General features: G+C 42.0%; 2 protein-coding genes across 2 annotated transcripts; both read left to right on the top strand.

Annotated features, from left to right (window-relative positions):
• The first annotated feature begins 297 nt into the window (after window positions 1-297).
• On the top strand, window positions 298-13,604 carry LOC132996989 (OX-2 membrane glycoprotein-like). The gene is made up of 7 exons (XM_061067361.1): window positions 298-372; window positions 11,184-11,513; window positions 11,651-11,965; window positions 12,042-12,080; window positions 12,169-12,250; window positions 12,405-12,470; window positions 12,580-13,604. Exons 1-7 carry the CDS (start codon window positions 321-323, stop codon window positions 12,704-12,706), a joined length of 1,011 nt encoding a protein of 336 aa, XP_060923344.1. The 5' UTR covers window positions 298-320; the 3' UTR covers window positions 12,707-13,604.
• Window positions 13,605-14,256: 652 nt separating this feature from the next.
• LOC132996988 (piggyBac transposable element-derived protein 4-like) lies at window positions 14,257-16,118 on the top strand. Its single transcript, XM_061067360.1, has 2 exons — window positions 14,257-15,576; window positions 15,699-16,118. Exons 1-2 carry the CDS (start codon window positions 14,257-14,259, stop codon window positions 16,116-16,118), a joined length of 1,740 nt encoding a protein of 579 aa, XP_060923343.1.
• The last annotated feature ends 3,676 nt before the right edge of the window (window positions 16,119-19,794 follow it).

The following is a 19,794-nucleotide window of genomic DNA, read 5'->3' as shown; positions in this document are numbered from 1 at the left end:
ATAATAATAAACCATATTTTTGTTCTGCATATTTATTTTGATTAACTCTATTTTTCTTGTGATATTGAACATATCAGCGTTATTTATACTCACATATCTAGAAAGCACATTTACGGTATGGTTGTGTGTGTGTGTGTGCATCACATGATGCAACTGACCAGCAGAAATATCACTACAACTAAATCAGACTTACATTCTAAACGGGCGTTTTCTAACCACCATTTAAAGACCAGAAGGAGAAGGTGGGAGGACGAACACGTTTGATTCCTCTGACCGCAAAATATTTGATTTAGTTCTTTCATGGACACTGTGGGACAGAGATGATTCCTGAACTTACACTCGTCCTCTTTGCGTTAGGACTCTTCCAGACAGGTAAGAAAAATATATAATATTATTAATTTAATGTATAAATACTTAATGAAACTGGCTGAATCTCAACCCTACAGATGAATGGTTTATTCCTTGCCGCGGTGAGAAGTGATGTTCAATATGTGAGGAAATACCAAAATCTAAAGTCTGTGGGTCAGACTTCCTGCCTCAGACAAACAGCCTTTGTTCTATACACACATATGGAGGGAGATAAGACACCAGCAGTACTCAAGTACAATTATTGTTACTTTATGATTATAATGACTGTCGTAGAAATTTCAAGGACAGAGTTATACAATTGTCTTTCTGTAAGTTTAATTCCTAAACATCTGCAGATATTGTATGACCTTGTGTTTTATATTAAACTGGGCCTAGTGCCATGTATAAACATAGCTACCCTGTTATTGTGCATTCAATACTAAACTATTCAAATATTACAGAGTTTCATATATTAATGTTTTTAATTTAAACATGTGCAAGGTACAGGGTGGCCATGCCACTGCCTTTTATAAACATACATATTGCATACAACACTGAGCTATTACAATAATTCACAGATTCATGTTTATTTTAAACATACACGTAGAAGAGACAGTGAATCCTCAAGCCATCTGTGGATGGCACGCATATTCCCACATTAGTGAGATGTCGGATAGCCAGCCACCAGAGGGCGATAGAGACGCTTTGGCTTCACTTTTGGATTGCCGTCATGTCGTCCATCTTTATATTCGTCTATATCCTCTATGTTAGAATCTATGAGAATTAATATTCAGCTTTAACTGTTCTTAGATCCTTCAGACTGTCACACAGAGACCTTGAGGAGACTGAGGTTCCTCAAACTGCAGACGCTGATACGTGAGTCACTCTTCATATACTGGTCTTCAAACTTTATTTAAACCTGCCTGACCTTCACCAGTGTGGATGATTTGTTTGTACAATAGAAGCTGAGTAATGAAATATTTTGTTTTCATTTTCAGGGTCAAAATACCTTTGTTAAAACCAGAGAAGAGTCAGCCCAAAAGAAAAAAAAAGAAAAATAAAGCGACAGACCCTGAGTCGTCTTCAACAGCCAGTAGAATTGAATCTGACAAGTAAGTGTACCTCAGACATTATATATTATAAACTATATTTTTGTTTTGCATTTTTATTTTAATAGTTAACTGTATTTTTCTTGTTATATTAAACATATCAGCGGTATTTATTACTCACATATCTAGAAGACAAATTTACTGTGTGTGTGTGTGTGTGTGCGCGCATCTATGTTCTGCCATAATCTCAATCATTGTAACGTAAATTTACGTTATCTTTGTTTGCTACTTCAAATTTGTTATTATTTCATTTATTTTCCAATTAAGACCATTATTGTAAATTTAAATATTCTGCTTTAATGTCTGAACGTGACTTCATTGCTCTTCAAAAGTAAGAAGGATCCTCACATGAAGCAACTGACCAGCAGAAATCTCACTACAACAAAAGAGAAGATGAGTAATGAAATATTTTGTTTTTATTTATAGTGTCAAAGTTCCTTTGTTCACACCAAAGAAGACTCCGGTCAGAGAACAGTCACCTCCTTCAGAATACAGGCAGAGAAAAGAGACAGACCCTGAGTCGTCTTCAACAGCCAGAAGAACTCAATCTGACCAGTAGGTGGACCGTAGACATTAAACGTTATAAACTATATTTTTGCTTTGCATATTTATTTCAATAGTTAACTGTATTTTGTTTGTCATATTGAACATATCAGCGTTATTTATTAACCAAATATCTAGAAGGCACATTTACTGTATGGTTGTGTGTGTGCGTATCTATGTTCTGACATAATCTCAATCATAATATCATCAATTTACGTTGTGCTTTGTTGGGTGATTCTAGTTCTTAATTATTCATTTATTTTCCAATTATGCAAATAACTGTCAATTGAAATATTCTGCTTTAATATCTGAACCTGACTTCATTGCTCTTCATAAGAAATAAGGATCCTCACATGATGCAACTGACCAGCAGAAATATCACTACAACTAAATCAAACTTACATTCAAAACTTGCGTTTGGACATATACATATTTTCCTGAAATACAAATACGCATTAAGGATCAATAAGGAAAAGAACTGGAAATATGGCAGTAAATTATAGCAAGGCTGAGATCCAAAGTACCATCATCAAGACTGAAAAAGAGAGATGGCAGGAACAAAGGGACAGAGGGAAAGAAAGTAGGTGAAACTAGGGCTACGTTGTAGCACTAACGGGCCCGAGCACACAGGCGATTTCAAACCTGTTGCGGCCGGTGAAGTGAGAGCGATCAATGACCAAGCGCTCGTCTCTGCGTTGGAAAGGATGAATGCTTCACTTCCTGTAGCCAGCAGATGGCGCTGTGATTTTAAGTCATGATTTCTTTGTAGATGTCATCAGGTCCCTACTCTTGTCTTACATGCCTAGTTTGGACTCAATTGGACCAAATATGTCTGAGATACAGAAGCTCGTGTTTTAATGGCGTGTAATCAAACTTTGATGACAGGCCACGGTAACACGGTGTGATGAAATCAAATATACCGAGTCGGATTATATCTCCATTTTGTTTAGGTGACATTCCCAGAAGTTGAAGTTGAGCTGATGAAAGCCCTACGACAAGTTCATCAGAGTAAAATTTTAGAAAATGGCCAAAATGGCCACCAAATCCAAAATTGCGGGCTTCCTGTTTGGTCTACCATATGTATCCAAGAGACTTATTTCTTTGTCATGAAAAGACACATGTCCCTATAGATTTTTGTAGATGTAGGCCAATCGTAGTGCGGGGGCTGACCTTTAGGGGGCGCTAGTCAGTGATCGTGCCATGCCTATTCCTTAAAATCATCTGAATATCTTCAGGGGGGGGGGGGCTGTTGCTACACACATGTAGTTTGAGGGAGTTTGACCCATGAACACGGAAGTTACAGCGATTTCGTGTGTCATGGCGAGTTGATGAACTTTGATGCCACGCCATTGATATGCCGTTTGACGGAAAGTCACAGTAATCTTATGCCTACATTAATGTCTTGAGACACTTGACACAGTTTGACATGGTTTCGCAAAGTGGATGAGGAGGAATGTTTCCTAGTGTAAGACGTTCCAAAAACAAAACAAGTCATGATTTCTGTGTAGATGTCTTCAGGTCGAGACTCTTGTCTTATGTGTCTAGTTTGGACTCGATTGGACCAAATATGTCTGAGATACAGAAGCTTGTGTTTTGATGGCGTGTTATCAAACTTTGACGCCACACCACGGTCACACGGTATGAGTAAAGTTGAGATTCAAATAACTTTAAATCTCCTTCTTGTTCTGATTAGACTCATCTTAATTTTAAGTTGATCTTAGCCCTACGACAAGTACGTCAAAGTAAAAATGCGGAATATGGCCAAAATGGCCAGTAGATCCAAAATGGCGGGCTTCATGTTGCGTTTTTTTATAATGCTCCTTGTGGCTTTTTTTGTATGAATAGTCATGATACACTTGTGTCCTGATTTTGGTGAAGATCGGTTATGTGGAAACCTAGGGGCTGCGTTCTACGTGACGCTGTTGAGGCATTCTTTTAAAGATTTTTGAGCCAATTCATTAGCTCAGAAGAATCCTTACAATTTCAATAGGGCCTCACCTGTCAGTGCTGGGGCCCTAATAAAGATTCTCTCTGTTCATGAAGAAAATAACATCACGGAGCTGAACAAGCCTCTATCGTCATGACAACACATCTTCACTAGCAGCTCATCTTTTCACCTGTCGAGTACAAAAATAAATCAAATCCACAGAGAAACTTCTGTTAGTTTAAAGAGGCCTTTACCTCCGTCTATGGAGCAGAGTCAATCTAATCTCAATGTTTTGGAGTTCACTTAAAGGGACTCTTACCTTTGTTGCATTTTTACACTTTTTGTGGATAAGGTTAAATTGGTATTAATAAGGTAATGACACTCTAAAATGCAAGACAGGCCCACCAGGAGTTAAAGCAAACAATTATTTCACTCTCGTAATATTTAGTGAAAACTTCAACCAATAAAATTCTTCGGACCGAAGGACCTTATTGGCCGACAGACCTGTCTGTTTGCTGCATGGAAACAGACAGGAAGCCCGTCTGCTTCTTCTGGCGCATTCGGGCCCGCGTCATCAAGGCGCGTCCTCAACTATAGGGTTTGTTTTGATTCCACGGCAGACAGTAGCGAGTAGCGACCGTATCGACCGTAGCGACTGACGATGGCAGACCAAAGTGGTCCACGGCGTACTGAAACAGCCGCTCCCAGGGGGAAAAACAAAAGAAAAAACACCGAGGATGGGAACGAGGGGGTGGGGCATTGGAGGAAGGCGGGATGATTCGAATGTGCTGTAATTCTCAAATGCAACATAGGTAAGAGTCCCTTTAATGAGCAGCTTCATTATTGATCCATATTTGATCAGATGAAAGATTCATTAGGAACTGAAGCAGTTTAATACAAACATCACGTTTAAATCAAAGCTGGACTTTGATTTAAAGCTTTTTCTGACACAAGATATAATTTGATCGGTTTCTTTTTTCAGAAAAGTAAAGGATCAGTTTCAGGAGGAGGTGAGAGAGGAGGTGAGAGAGAGGAGGGAGAGGAGGTGAGAGATGAGGTGAGAGAGGAGGTCAGAAAGGAGAGAGGAGAGAGAGGAGAGGAGGTCAGAGAGGAGTTGAGAGAGGAGGTGAGAGAGGAGGTCAGAGAGGAGGTCAGAGAGGAGGTATGAGAGGAGAGAGAGAGGAGGTCAGAGAGGAGAGAGAGGAGAGGAGGTCAGAGAGGAGTTGAGAGAGGAGGTGAGAGAGGAGGTCAGAGAGGAGAGAGAGGAGGTGAGAGAGGAGAGGAGGTCAGAGAGGAGAGAGAGAGGAGAGGAGGTCAGAGAGGAGGAGAGGGAGGAGGAAAAGAGGAGGTAAGCGACGAACTTTGATCAACAAACATTGAGACAAAAGAAGTTAAAGATTTACACACAGAATCTAAATCAGTGCTTTTAATGACTCGAGTCTATTTGAGTTTACAGAACTTAGCTGTGGATCCAGAACAATAAACCCCGACTCCAGCATAGAGAGGCTGAGTGAATGTGGTCTGGACTCTGTGGAGGAGAGTGATGGTGTCAGAGACGCTGTAGAAGGACAGAACACCTGCACTGTGATCCAGGTACACTTCTACTCTGGAGGACCAAGGACCTGACACTGGAGTCCTGATGCTGTTGTTATAAAAGTAATAACTGTTTCTAAAACAATATAATGAGCTAGATTTATCATTGTATCCAAATGCACATTCAAGTGACTCTCCTGCTCTGCTGATATTCTTGTATGTGACTGCTACACCCATTCTTCCTCCTCCCCCCACCTTCACCTCCACCTCCCAGTAACAACGTCCAGTCAGACTCTCTCTACTGAGGACCTGAGGCCAAAAGGTGAATCTTGGGTGATTAGAATAAGACTGATCTTCTCTCACCCATGTTACTTTTCTGTGTCCCTCAGATAATAACAGACGTCTGTTTACTGTGTTTGGATCCATTGTGATTTCCTGTGAATAACGTAAGAAGTCAGCTCTGGTCTCTGGCTCTGGTTGTGGCAGTAAAACATCCACTTGAGACACAATCAGTAAAATCTCTGTCTTTGTCTCACTCAGAATGTCCTGTAGTCGACCTCTGACCTGTGACACAGCTGCTGTCACGTCCTCAAAGTTCCTCAGAGGACGGAACCTGATGCTGGATGAGTGTGTAGATTCACTGAGTGGTGACAGTGAGAGGTAGTTGTGTAGAAGCTGGTTGTGATCCTCTGTGTCTGAGAGCTGCTTCAGTTCATGGTATTTCCTCTTCAGCTCAGTGATCTCCTGCTCCAGTCTCTCCTGAAGCTCTCTAACTCGACTCACTTCAGTTTCTCCAGCAGACGGATCAGCTCAGTGAACATCTCCTCACTGTCCTCCACTGCTTTATCAGCAGAGCCATTGACGGCTCATTTCATTTATGGCCTCCTCCGTAAATGATACCTAATCGTAATCTCAATCTTATATAGAGGGGACTGAAGACGCTGGAGGTGTTTTTGGAGGTGTTTTTCACAATAAGAGGCCAAACAAACCAAACAGAACTTGAGAGCGTTTTCTCCCAGTGCACACATCAGAGGCCACATCTTCAGGTCCAGCATAGCAGTGATCAGCAGGATCAGCTAGGAGTCCAGTCTTCTTCAGCTCCTCCACTAAATCAGCTAACAAGGTGTTTTTCTCCAGGACGGGCCTCAGTGTGAAGGTCTGTCTACACTGAGGACAGCTGTAGCTTCCTCTCTCCTCCTCTTTGTCCCAGTGGGTGTTAATACAGATCTTACAGTAGCTGTGTACACAGCCAGTAGTCACCGGATCCTTCAGTAGATCCACACAGATCCAACAGCAGAACCTTTCTCTGTCCAGTTGATTTTCTTGCTGCTGTATTTCAGCTGCTGCCAGAGACTGAAGAACAGATTCACTTCCTCTGAACAGAAACAGATCTCTGCTCCTCCCTCTCTCCTTCACTTCCTCTTTTCCCCACGTTTTAACACACTATTGAAAAGAGCAACAGTCTACCTCTCCTCAGCAGTGTTGTCACACTGTTCAAAGGCAGCTGCCTTTACTGTAGCTGCCTTTGAACAGTGTGACATACTGTTATATTTTTAGACTTTGATGCGGGCCAATTAAAAGTGGATGGCGGGCCGCAGTTTGGACACCCCTGGTCTAGCTAGCCTGTTAAGCAGCAAACATTGTTATTTTCAGAACTGCCTCGTACCGCTAGATACTGATGCAACATATCATTAGAAAGCTAGGATTCTTCCGATTCGACTGATGTAAACCATTTCAAGATCCGATCACGACAGCCGGTACAGTTAACGTCACAGTCAAGACACTAACACAAAAAAAACAATCACAAAGTCGACGTCACTCACCTAAGAAGCATCATATTAATCCACAGATCGCTAACATTCCAACGAAAACAGTCTTGGTACATTGCCAAAGGTCCAGACGATCCAATCCAGTAACATAATCAGTCCAAAACACACTATTACATCAAAGAATAGCCACAGTCTGCTGTTGTGTAATCTCAGCGCAGCCAGCATCAAGATGTAAACAACATGAAAGATGTTTATTTGTATACATTTTAAACCATATGACCGGTTTTGCCTCCTTTATATAAAAGTATGATTTTGAGTGTAAAAGTAGCCTTTCTAGCCTAGTTGGTTGCCATAGTTCCAAGTGGCCTGTGTGGAAAACGCCTAGACATGCCCTGGGGAAAAAATCTGTGAAATATTAATTTTCTGTGGTATTGTTATCAAATTTGAACCTGGGCTAGTCAAGGCTTCATGCTAGGGTCCCATTGGGTTTTCCAGCTCATAAGTCCCAGATAGAGTCATCTGCAGGCATCTGTTTAACAAAAAATATTCAGGTGGAAATAAAAACCTTCTACTTCACTGTGTTCCAACTGCTATTACTCAATGTCAGTAGCACTTAGACTGATTCTGACTGTTGGGGGGGGAAAGTTCAGAATGTTACCTTTCAAAGAGACCAAGATCATGCATGTACTCCAAATGGTTCAAGAACAGCGCTCAATTTACTTTCGGTACTTCTCAGACAGGCATTTTAGGCGAATCTCACCCGCTGCTTAAGAGGCTACACCCTGTAAAAGCCCAAAATGGCAAATAATAATAATAACAAGACATAAAGATTCCTTTGAATTATGACCACTGTCTCTGCAGGACTGGAGTTGTTTGTTTACGGCTCAGCATCAAAGGATTCATCGTCCATGTATGTCCGCGTTACAGAACCTCGTGTTTTAATGGCATGTAGTCAAACTTTGACGCCACGCCACGGTCACACTGTGTGATGAAAAATGTATCTTTGGATAACTTTTAATCTCCGTCTTGTTGTGATGACACATCTCAATTTTAAGTTGATTTGACGAAAACTCTACGACAAGTACATCAAAGTAAAAATGTGGAATATGGCCAAAATGGCCACTAAATCCAAAATGGCGGGCTTCCTGTTGCGTTTTTCATAATGCACTGATAGACTTTTTTGTGCATCTGGTCATGATACACAACGGTCCTCATTTTCGTGTGGATCGGTGAATGCTAAATGAGGGGCTTTTCCGTAGGTGGCGCTGTTGAGGTATTTTGACACGCCCATTTCAAATTACTCCAGAATAATTTTCACCACTTTCTAATTTACTGCAAACCTTAGAAACTTTTTGAGCATGGGAAAGCTCTCAAAAAGCCCATTCACTACGCTCAGAATAATCCTTACAATTTCAATAGGGCCTCCCACCGTTTCGGTGCTCGGGCCCTAATGAGAAGAAGCTCCAGAGAAACAGAGGAAGAAGTGATAGTATCAAGAATGAGTCACAGGTCTCAACATCACTTCTCATCGTAGCCATTCACCAGAGGGCGATAGAGACGCTTTGGCTTCACTTTTGGATTGCCCTCATGTCGTCCATCTTTATATACGTCTATGTCCTCTATGTTAAAGTCTGTGAGCGTTAATATTCAGATTTTACTGTTCTTAGATCCTTCAGACTGTCACACAGAGACCAGGAGAAGACTGAGGTTCCTCAAACTGCAGACGCTGACACGTGAGTCACTCTTCATATACTGGTCTTCAAACTTTATTTAAACCTGCCTGACCTTCACCAGTGTGGATGATTTGTTTGTACAATAGAAGCTGAGTAATGAAATATTTCGTTTTCATTTTTAGGGTCAAAGAACCTTTGTTCACACCAGAGAAGACTCCTCCTTCAGAATCCAAGCAGAGAAAAGAGACAGACCCTGAGTCGTCTTCAACAGCCAGAAGAATTCAATCTGATCAGTAAGTGGACCTCAGACATTATATAATATAAACTATATTTTATTATTATGCATATTTATTACCATTGTTAACTGTATTTTTCTTGTTATGTTGAATAAATCAGCGTTATTTATTACTCACATTTCTAGAAGGCACATTTACTGTATGGTTGTGTGTGTGTGTGTGCACATTTATATTCTGACAGAATCTCCATCATTGTGTCGTAAACTTACGTTATGCTTTGTGTGCTTATTCTAGTTTTTAATTATTTCATTTATATTTCAATTATATCCATAATTGTCAATTTAAATATTCTGCTTTAATGTCTGAACATTATTTCATTGCTCTTCATAAAAAATAAAGATCATCACATGATGCAACTGACCAGCAGAAATCTCACAACAAACAACAGATCACAGGAGAAATAAAACCGTTTAGTCACACAGCTGCTCTCTATGAACAAACGATAACAAGTGTAACCCACTCCCCCCCCCCTCATCACAGAAAGTTTTTTTTTAATAAACTTTATTCATTCATAAATAAGCCAAACAACACAAAGCACAGATAGACTTACATCACAAAGAAATATAAATAAACTGATTCACAACACCAGGGGTTAGAAATAAAGTTTCACATAAACTGATTCAGATAAAGTATACAGAGAATATGTAATACATGTAACTTTATATATGATATAAGGAGTATGAACTGATGGTGTATAATACAGATCATATAAATAGAGGTAATATAAACAGACAATATATAATATAGACAAAATAAACAGTGTATAATATCAACCACGTGATCTGAGGGTGCTCTTTGATTGGTTGTTTCATATTTTCCTCGGGAAGCAGACCCTCCCACTTTTACTGACAGCCAATAGGTATTGAAACAAACAGCACGGAACAGCAGCACGGAAAACCCGCTTCACTCCTCAGCGGCTCGGAGTTGTAATTTTTTTTTTACTCATGATTTATATCGTCGTTGGAGGCGTGGCAGTTGGCGACAAGCCAAGATGAACTGTAAAACCCGGACATAGTGTGAAACAGAGATGATTCAACCTGCACTCACTCGTGTCCTCTTTGTGTTTTGACTCATCCAGAAAGGTGAGAACACTGATTATTACTTTAATTTAGCTGAATGTTATTTATTTGTCTTAAACTGAAAAGACACATGTGTGCTCGCTGTGTGTCTTTTATTGTATTATTTATTCGGGTTGTTGTGAAGATAATCTGGCACCGATGTGTGTTTCAACCAAAGACTGTAAATAAAACGGTTTCAACCCAAAGTTCATATTACATCGAGCTCAGATGAATATCAAGCTCAGACTTCCTTCCTCAGACAAACAGCCTTTGTTCTATACACACATGTGAAGGGAGATTAAACACGAACAGTACTCAAGTAAAAGTATTGTTACTTCATGATTATAATTACTCAATTTTAAGTAAAAGTTAAGATTAAAGATAAAGATAAAAAAAAACGATTTAAGTATTGAGTTACTTCATTAGAATGAATTGTGTTCAAACAGGATAGTAAGAGATAACATTGTAAAGTACACATTGATTGATTTAATAAAGTGAGAAATTGAAAACTCGGCCGAAATACACGCTGTTAAGCACAGTTTGCTTTCAAACTCCGAGAAACAACCTTCACTGAATCCTGAGGACATGGAAGCAGTCTGAGCACGTGCACCCAGTTTCCAAATCAAACTGAAATCTAACCTCAAACTGTTCACCTGATTAACACAAGACAGGAAGATGCAAACATTCAAAAATACAAATAATATTAAAATGAATTAAACAAAACAATGATTTGCCATATGATCTACATCTTTAGAACTAGGTGGTGAGATAAGCAGGTGAAGAGCACACCTATATGCACATGGTTTTGTTTCAGTTCCTCAGAAGTACAATTTATTGAGAAAACTACACGAGAAAATGGAACGTGTTTCTACCCAGTACCACGTGCTCTGTTGAAACTTCTGGATGTGCTACTGTCCTCTCCTGTAGGTCTAACATCTGTAATCCAGTCTGTGGAGACTGTGGAGGAGGCAGTGGGAGAAGATGCTCTCCTCAGCTGTCAGATCCTACTGTCTGAACATGTGGTGCATGTCACATGGCAGAAACAGACTCAGGATGGGGAGATCAATCTCAACAATATCTTTGGCTCCACGGTGATCTCAGACTTTATAGGCAAAGTGGAGGTGAAAGATGGTGGACTACACAACAGCTCCATAGCGATCAAGAATGTGACGGAGGAGGATGAGGGCTGCTACCTCTGCCTCTTCTTCACCAACCCTGCTGGAGCGCTCACTGGCAGAACCTGCCTCAAGGTCTATGGTAAGAATCTGACTGAATAAACCTGTTGAACTCAACCTTGACTTTGTACGTTCTAGTATGAAATGGTAATAAGACTGTGACACAAGTCAAGAACACTAAAGTCATTTTTCAGTTTGACTCATTTCTTTTCTCCCCAGAGCTGCATGAACTCGTTCTACACGTGAGAGAATCAAATTCCACTGATGAGTTCCTGGTTTCCTGCTCCGCCACAGGACGACCTGCTCCAACCGTAACTCTCAACCTCACACAGCAAGACTTCTACCTCTCACAGAACCAAACTGTGGTGATCAACACAAACGGTACAGTCACTGTCACTGCCACAGCCACAGCCACAGCCGTGTTGGCAGGTTTCCATGACGCTGGCACACGGGTTGGATGTGCCGTGCAGGTGCTCTCCTGTCGCAAAGAGGCGTTTGTGGAGATTCCTGATTTGAAAGTGACGCCTACTAGTGGTGAGAAACACTTCTTAAGCCACACATTCATAGACTGATAACTACTGAATGATTCTGATGTTTTTCTTTGTCCCAGGTTTGGATGAAGGATCTGGATCTGCTAGCAGAAGCTTCAGTAAGTCAAGGTTCACAAGTCTCTCATTTGACCTGTTGACTGGTCGTTGAGTGTAAGATATGAACAATTCCTCCATTTTGTCTCACAGTCGGGACGTGGATTGTGGTAGTGACCTTCCTTTGCACTGCTTCAGCTTTAGCTGTCCTGTTAATACGAAAACTAAGGAGCAGGTACGTCTTTCAACCAGAATCTGTTTTAACCGGAGACTATTGAGACGCTCTGGCTTCACTTTTGGATTGCCTTCATGTCGTCCATCTTTATATTCATCTATATCCTCTATGTTAGAGACTATGGGCGTTAATATTCAGCTTTAACTGTTCTTAGATCCTTCAGACTGTCACACAGAGACCAGGAGAAGACTGATGTTCCTCAAACTGCAGACGCTGACACGTGAGTCACTCTTCATATACTGGTCTTCCAACTTTATTTAAACCTTCACCAATTTCGGATGATTTGTTTTTGCATTAGAAGCTGAGTAATGAAATTTCTTTTTTTTTAGGATCCAAGTGGCTTTGTCCACACTAGAGAAGAGTTCGGTCAGAAAACGGTCACCTCCTTTGGAATCCAAGCAGAGAAAAGAGACAGACCCTGAGTCGCCTTCAACAGTCAGAAGTCTTCAATTCTAGCTCGTAGGTGGACCTCACTTCTCCACTGAAAGTCCAATGTTATCTACTGAGGCGGAGCTTTTTCATCCAGAGATATTTCATTTTTCCATCTGTTGCGTGTTAGAAGCATCTCCGACCCTCTACTCATTTGTTTTGAACCCAGCGAGGGATCCCCAGACTTTCTGCAGTCTTTACACTAGGGGGCAAAAAAATGTAGCTGCTTTCAGACATGCACTGAACTTCAAAGATCCTCCAGACAGCTTCAACGACTACAATGAGTCACATGATAAGGTCGACTAGACGTGTGGGACTTTGTGTGTTTCTATTGTGTGTCAATTTCACATTGTTCTTGGAAGTTTGTGGCAACTAATTTTAAATTGTTAAAACTTGTCATTCTTATTTTAAAATGACATAATGTTGAACAGTGCCTTGTTTTCTTACAGTAGTTTTAAATGCTGAGGGGAGAGGGATATTTATATATTGTGGCTGATGTTTTTCTACTTATTTAGTTTCAGACATGCACTGAACTTCAAAGATCCTCCAGACAGCTTCAACCACTACAATGAGTCACATGATAAGGTCGACTAGACGTGTGGGACTTTGTGTGTTTCTATTGTGGAGAGCAGAAGTGTAGTGACTAGGTTCTCTTCACTTTAATGTGTTGTTCTGGTGTTGTAAGGGTTTGTACGTGTTTTTTATTTACTGATATCTAGATAGTTTCTGTTCCTTTTTGACATTTGTCATTGTGTATTTATTTTTCAGTATTCCTGTTTCTTTGTATGAATACAAAGAACCATGAATGAGTGCGATACAAGAAGAGAGAGTGGAGTCAGCCGAGGTCTTACTTGATTCTTGATAAGTGTCAATTTCATGTTGTTTTTGGAAGTTTGTGGCAGCTAATGTTAACCTTTGTGTCGTGTTCGGGTCAAATCTGACCGATTTCCATTTCGATCAATCCTAAATATTGTGTTTTACATTTTATTGTCTCAAGGGCTTATGATATCCTCCACACTAGGCATTTGAACATTTACAATTGCTGATCACTACTTTCATTGAATTTTGAGTTGTTTAGTCAACTTTGTAACACCTGTGGTGTTCCCGGTCAAAAATGACCGCCATAGGAAATGAATGGGTGACCCTAGATTGTGTTCATTCATCAGATAGTACACAACCACAAATCCACCACCACACGCACACACAAACACACCTACACGCACACACACACACACAAACACACCTACACGCACACACACACACACACACACGCACGCACATACACGCACGCACACACACACTCCACCCCACGTGAACCCCTTTCAGACTGACCATGTGTCCTCTCTTTCCCGTGCTTATGTGCCTGTCCCCCTACGTGAACCACACCTTCCAGACTAAACGTGTAACACTTCAAAGTTACCAATTAGGTGTTTGTTATGGGAACCTGGCTCTTTCCCGGGCTAATGTGTCCATCCCCCCACGTGAACCACACTTTCGATACAAAACGTATGATATCTTCTCACAGATCCCCTATATATAGCTTGCTTGTGCATTGCTCTTATTTTACTCTGAACACAATGAGTCGGCGCCCGATCAGACATTTTTCTGTCAAAGAGGCTCTTGACCTTTTTTTTCAAACTGATGAAGACGGGATTGGAGTTGAACCAGAAATAGAGGAGGATGTTTCAGAAATAGAAGACAACGATCCTGATTTTGATCCAGACCATCATGAGACCGAACAGTCAACATATGGCGAGGAAGAGGCCCCTGAGGAAGAGGCACCTGGGGAAGAGGCCCCTGTGGAAGACACACCTGAGGTGACATTCCAGTCCAAGGATGGCAACTTGCTCTGGTATTCATCCCCCCAGGACAGAGGAGGCAGAACAAGAGGGGAAAATATCATTAGGATGTCACCAGGGCCAACACGGTATGCAACATCTCGTGTGGATGACATCAAGTCCAGCTTCCAACTCTTTTTACCAGAGTCCATTGTGGAAATTATACTGGCGATGACAAACCTGGAAGGGGGGCGTGTGTTTGCGGACACATGGAAGGCCTTGGACCAGGTAGACCTCCAAGCCTACATGGGTCTGTTGATTCTAGCAGGAGTACATCGGTCCAACAATGAGGCTACAAAAAGTCTGTGGGATGCAGAGTCAGGGAGGCCTATATTCCGGTCAACTATGTCCCTGCAACAGTTTCATGTCCTCTCAAGAATTATCAGATTTGATGACAGAGCTACACGACCTTTCCGCTGGCGAGACGACAAACTGGCTGCCATCAGGAACGTTTGGGACAGGTGGATGGAGCGCCTACCACTGATGTACAATCCAGGCCCTGAGATGACAGTGGACGAGCGCCCGGTCCCTTTCAGAGGTCGCTGTCCATTCAAACAGTACATCCCAAGCAAACCAGGCAAGTATGGGATCAAGATCTGGGCAGCATGTGATGCCAGGAGCAGCTATGCCTGGAATATGCAGGTTTACACAGGGAAACCTGTTACTGGAAGGCCAGAAAAAAACCAAGGCATGCGTGTTGTGTTGGACATGACAGCCGGTCTCAAGGGGCATAACATCACATGTGATAACTTTTTCACATCACATGGGCTTGGTCAGGAGCTGCTGAAAAGAAAGCTCACCATGGTGGGGACAGTGAGGAAGAACAAGCCTCAACTTCCCCCTGCACTGGTGTCGACCAGAGGGAGAGAGGCACTCTCATCCAAATTTGCTTTCACTGACACACACAGTCTTGTGTCATATTTGCCCAAGAAAAATAAAAATGTCATCCTGATGAGCACTCTACACAAAGACGCCGCTGTCAGCGAAGCAGAGCACAGGAAGCCCCAGATCATCCTGGACTACAACAGAAACAAAGGAGGCGTTGATTGCCTTGATAAGGTAATGTATATTTTCATCTGTCATGCATTTGATTTACTTGTATTCATGTAAAACATTGCATTTTGTGTAAGACAGGTTCAATATTGTTTCCAATCTATTCATTATTGTTTCTTTCATTGCAGCTTACTGGTACATACACCTGCAAGCGAATGACAGCTCGTTGGCCTGTGGCTGTGTTCCACAACATCCTCGATGTGTCTGCATGTAATGCATATGTGGTGTGGACAGCGATCGACCCAGCCTGGAATCAGGGGAAATGTTTCAAGAGGAGACTCTTCCTGGCAGAGCTTGGGAAAGCTTTAGTGACTCCTCTAATTCAACGGCGCCTTCCCCGCACACCAGCCTCTTGCAGTCTGGTGAGGAGTCTGCAAGCCCCAGCCACGGCCCTGGCCACTCTCCCCCCAAAACAGGGGCAGAAACGGAAGAGATGCAAGCTATGTGCCCCTAGAGACAATAAGACAAGTCTTACATGTTTCAAATGTGATGCCTACGTTTGCAAGACACACTGTGACCTGATTGCAAAATGCCACTCCTGTGTCTGAACAGGCTCTAGAATAGGATTAAAGCCATATTTTTTCAAACCTTCAGTGTGAAACAATGCAACAAAATGAATATTCATCAATGCAAAGTTAAACTTTGGTGGCAGATTTCTGAGGATAAAATACAGAGCACCTATTTTGTGAACACCACGTTTTGAACCTAGTGGGTTAGCAGTCTCAAAGACGTCAAAACAACTGGATTTGTAAAGAATTTGGGTGTTTAGAGAACAATGGATGTGTCTTAGAATAACTTCCATCACAAAAGTCTTCGTATCTGTCAGGTCTTGATATACAACTTTCCCCAAGCAGTTTACAAATATCCGCATTTCGGCACATGAATTTGATTGTTTCCAAAATTGGTATGAAAACAAATGTATCGTTCACTGGGACTTGATCATAAGTACCTGTTTGTTTATTTCGCCTTGTATCAAATCGAATTCCTAGAACTCTTTCGACTGGCTCCACAACACCCCATTTTTTGTTGAAATAATTCAGTCTTTTACTTTCAGTACTGAAGTTAATAAATGGGTTTTCAAAAGTCTGCAGATCTTTTTCCAATGTAGCTCTTACAGGATTATCTTTAGGCACAGCAGACAGTACTTGCTGCTTAACCTGAGAGTGCAGTCCACTAGCAAGTTCTTCCAAATCACCAACAACTGATGAAACAACACTATTTGCTATGCCACTTCCTTGTAGTTTAGCAATAATTGAAGCACAAATATTTTCTGTATTTTCTTGGTTTCTTTGACCTGATCCATCCAAACGCTGAGACTCTGGGTTCTGCATGACACTTGTTCCAGCAACTTCTGAGGTATCTTGGAGCATGTGGAAATTAGTTTGAAATGACTCTGGCCTTGCTGCATCTCCACTTTGACAAGAATCGTTCTCATGAGAACTAATTCAATGTTTTTTTAAACCTGAATATGTTGAAAACTGATGCCTACAACGATCTTGTGCACAAACTAACTTATACCTGGTGCTAGGATAAAAACTGTGATCAAGTCTTAGATGAGAGATCAAGGACTGGCAGGGAACATGCACAGCTTGACAAATGAAACACTTAAACGTTTAAGTACTTTAGTTGAAGACTTTAGCACGAAACTCACAAACTCGCTTTCGCCTGCTCACTTGGGTCTGTACACCAGAAAAGTTGAGTTGTTAAACAAGCCATGGCAAACTCTCTCTGTGTGTGTGTGTGTGTGTGTCTCAAAGAAGTCCTTGCTGCTGAGGAATTGTAAATCCTTTTGTTTGAATATGCCTTTCCAAGTAATTTCAAATTGCGTTTATACATATAAAATACTGGCTAATTGGAAATTAAAAAAAAAAAAGATGCAGTGGACAACATTTTGTCCACTGCATCACTGGGGCTTATCTTGGTCCTCTTCCGTCCAGCTGTGGGTGGCAGGACATGGAGGAGCAGCAGCAGAGAAGCCATGTCACTGTCCCAGGCTATCAGGAGGAAAATGAGGTGAAACAAGCCATTAGTATCAAGTTAGAATGCACAAAGTAACCAGCACTTGCTGTTAGGAATAAAAATCAATCATGTTGATTAGCTTACTGGTGTCATCGGTCTCTGTCAGTTTCTCAGCAGCTTTTAGAAGTTGGCTCAGCTCAATTGACTGAGTCAGGTGTTTGGCCTCATTGATAACGATAATGATTTTAAGTCACGATTTCTGTGTCGATGTCTTTGGGTCGCGACTCTTGTCTTATGTGTCTAGTTTGGACTCGATTGGACCAAATATGTCCGAGAAACAGACGCCCGTGTTTTGATGGCGTTTAATCAAACTTTGATGCAACGCCACGGACACACGCTCTGACAAAGTTGATTTTTTTTATAACTTTAGATCTCCATATTGTTGTGATGACACTCGTCTAAATTTTAAGTTGCTCCGATGAAAGCCCTACGAGAAGTACATCAAAGTAAAAATGTAGAATATGGCCAAAATGGCCACTAAATCCAAAATGGCGGGCTTCCTGTTGTGTTTTTCATAAAGCACTGAGAGACGTTTTTGTGCGTCTGGTCATGATACACAACCATCTTCTTTTTTTCGTGAAGATCGGTGAATGCTAAATGAGGGGCTTATCCGTAGGTGGCACTGGTGAGCTATTTTGCCACGCCTATTTCCAAATACTCCAGAATACGTAAATTTTCACCACTTCCTAGCTCCCTGCTAAGTTTAGCAACTTATTCAGGCAAATGAATTGGCTTTTTGAGGGTTTTAACATGCTCACCTACTGTCCTTCCCGTCCATGTCCAGCCAGGATCCCGGCTTTCAGAACGAAATGGCCGCTGAAAGGGAAGACCTCTCGAAAGGAATCTTTCACGAGGAGACGGAGCTCTTCCCCGCTCCTGTTGAAGAGCAGGGCGTAGTGTTTTCCTGGGCTGCCTGGGAGGCTCAAGCACAGTCCTTCCCGTCCATATACAGCCAGGATCCCGGGAGCGCCATCCAGGATGCCGGGAACGCTGCCCCTAAGGCCAAGGTAGGGTGCCTGATCAATGTTGTTATGTGGTTTGCTGCTGTGTACTGAACTCTAGTGGTGACCAGCAGTGATAACAGAAACAGAAATTTGTCACTAGTGAATTACTATTTTCTTTTCTTTCTTCTTCTTCTTTCTTTCCCAAATGGCCGCTGACAGGGAAGACATGTTTTATGAGGAGGATGCCTTTAGGGCTCAGGTATGGTCCAACCCATCAGGTTCGAACGCCAGCCAGGAGGATGCCTTTTGGGCTCAGGCATGGTCCAACCCATCAGATTCAAACGCCAGCCAGGAGGATGCCTTTAGGGCTCAGGCATGGTCCAACCCATCAGATTCGAACGCCAGCCAGGAGGATGCCTTTAGGGCTCAGGCATGGTCCAACCCATCAGATTCGAACGCCAGCCAGGATCACGGGAACACAGTCCAGGATCCCGGGAGCGCCATCCAGGATGCCGGGAACGCTGCCCCCAAGGCCAAGGTAGGGTGCCTGATCAATGTTGTTATGTGGTTTGCTGCTGTGTACTGACCTCTAGTGGTGACCAGCAGTGATAACAGAAACAGAAATTTGTCACTAGTGAATTACTATTTTCTTTTCTTTCTTCTTCTTTCTTTCTTTACAGGGATGGTGTGATTTCGAAAAGCCAGCTATGACGATAGTGGTGGTCGGGGGCTGTTTGACAATAATAAGTGCCATTGTGAGTGGCTTATTTTGGTTGTTCAAAAAGTCTTAGAAGCGTCTCCACTGACAGCATCTTCGACCCACTCATTTGTTTTGAACCCAGCGGGGGATCCCCAGACTTTCTGCAGTCTTTACACTAGGGGGCAAAAACATTTGTCTGCTTTCAGACATGCACTGAACTTCAAAGATCCTCCAGACAGCTTCAACCACTACAATGAGTCACATGATAAGGTCGACTAGACATGAGTGAATTACTATTTTCTTTTCTTTCTTCTTCCTTTCTTTACAGGGATGGTGTGACTTTGAAAGACCAGCAATGACGATAGTGGTGGTCGGGGGCTGTTTCACATTAATAAGTGCCATTGTGGATGGCTTATTGTTGTGGTTTAAAAAGTAATAATAAACGAGGCGTCGCACACGAAGGAGCTGGTCGACCCCGTCACTAGACAGAAGGTGACGTACAAGCAGGCGATGGATCTGTGCCGGAGTGACGTCAGCACCGGGCTCCTGCTGCTTCCTGCC

The sequence above is a fragment of the Limanda limanda genome, chromosome 23 (genome assembly GCF_963576545.1).
Source record: "Limanda limanda chromosome 23, fLimLim1.1, whole genome shotgun sequence".
Classification (NCBI taxonomy): Eukaryota; Metazoa; Chordata; class Actinopteri; order Pleuronectiformes; family Pleuronectidae; genus Limanda; species Limanda limanda.
The sequence above is the reverse complement of the archived record's forward strand: the minus strand, read 5'-3'. Positions and strand labels throughout refer to the sequence as shown.

What these genes read in the sequence shown, in the direction of transcription:
- LOC132996988 (XM_061067360.1), top strand. Translation starts at nt 14,257, where the DNA reads ATGAGTCGGCGCCCGATCAGACATTTTTCTGTCAAAGAGGCTCTTGAC. An exon ending in GCGTTGATTGCCTTGATAAG is followed by an intron (nt 15,577 to 15,698) that starts GTAATGTATATT and finishes CTTTCATTGCAG; the next exon opens with CTTACTGGTACATACACCTG.
- LOC132996989 (XM_061067361.1), top strand. Translation starts at nt 321, where the DNA reads ATGATTCCTGAACTTACACTCGTCCTCTTTGCGTTAGGACTCTTCCAG. An exon ending in GAAAGTGACGCCTACTAGTG is followed by an intron (nt 11,966 to 12,041) that starts GTGAGAAACACT and finishes TCTTTGTCCCAG; the next exon opens with GTTTGGATGAAGGATCTGGA. An exon ending in CAAACTGCAGACGCTGACAC is followed by an intron (nt 12,471 to 12,579) that starts GTGAGTCACTCT and finishes CTTTTTTTTTAG; the next exon opens with GATCCAAGTGGCTTTGTCCA.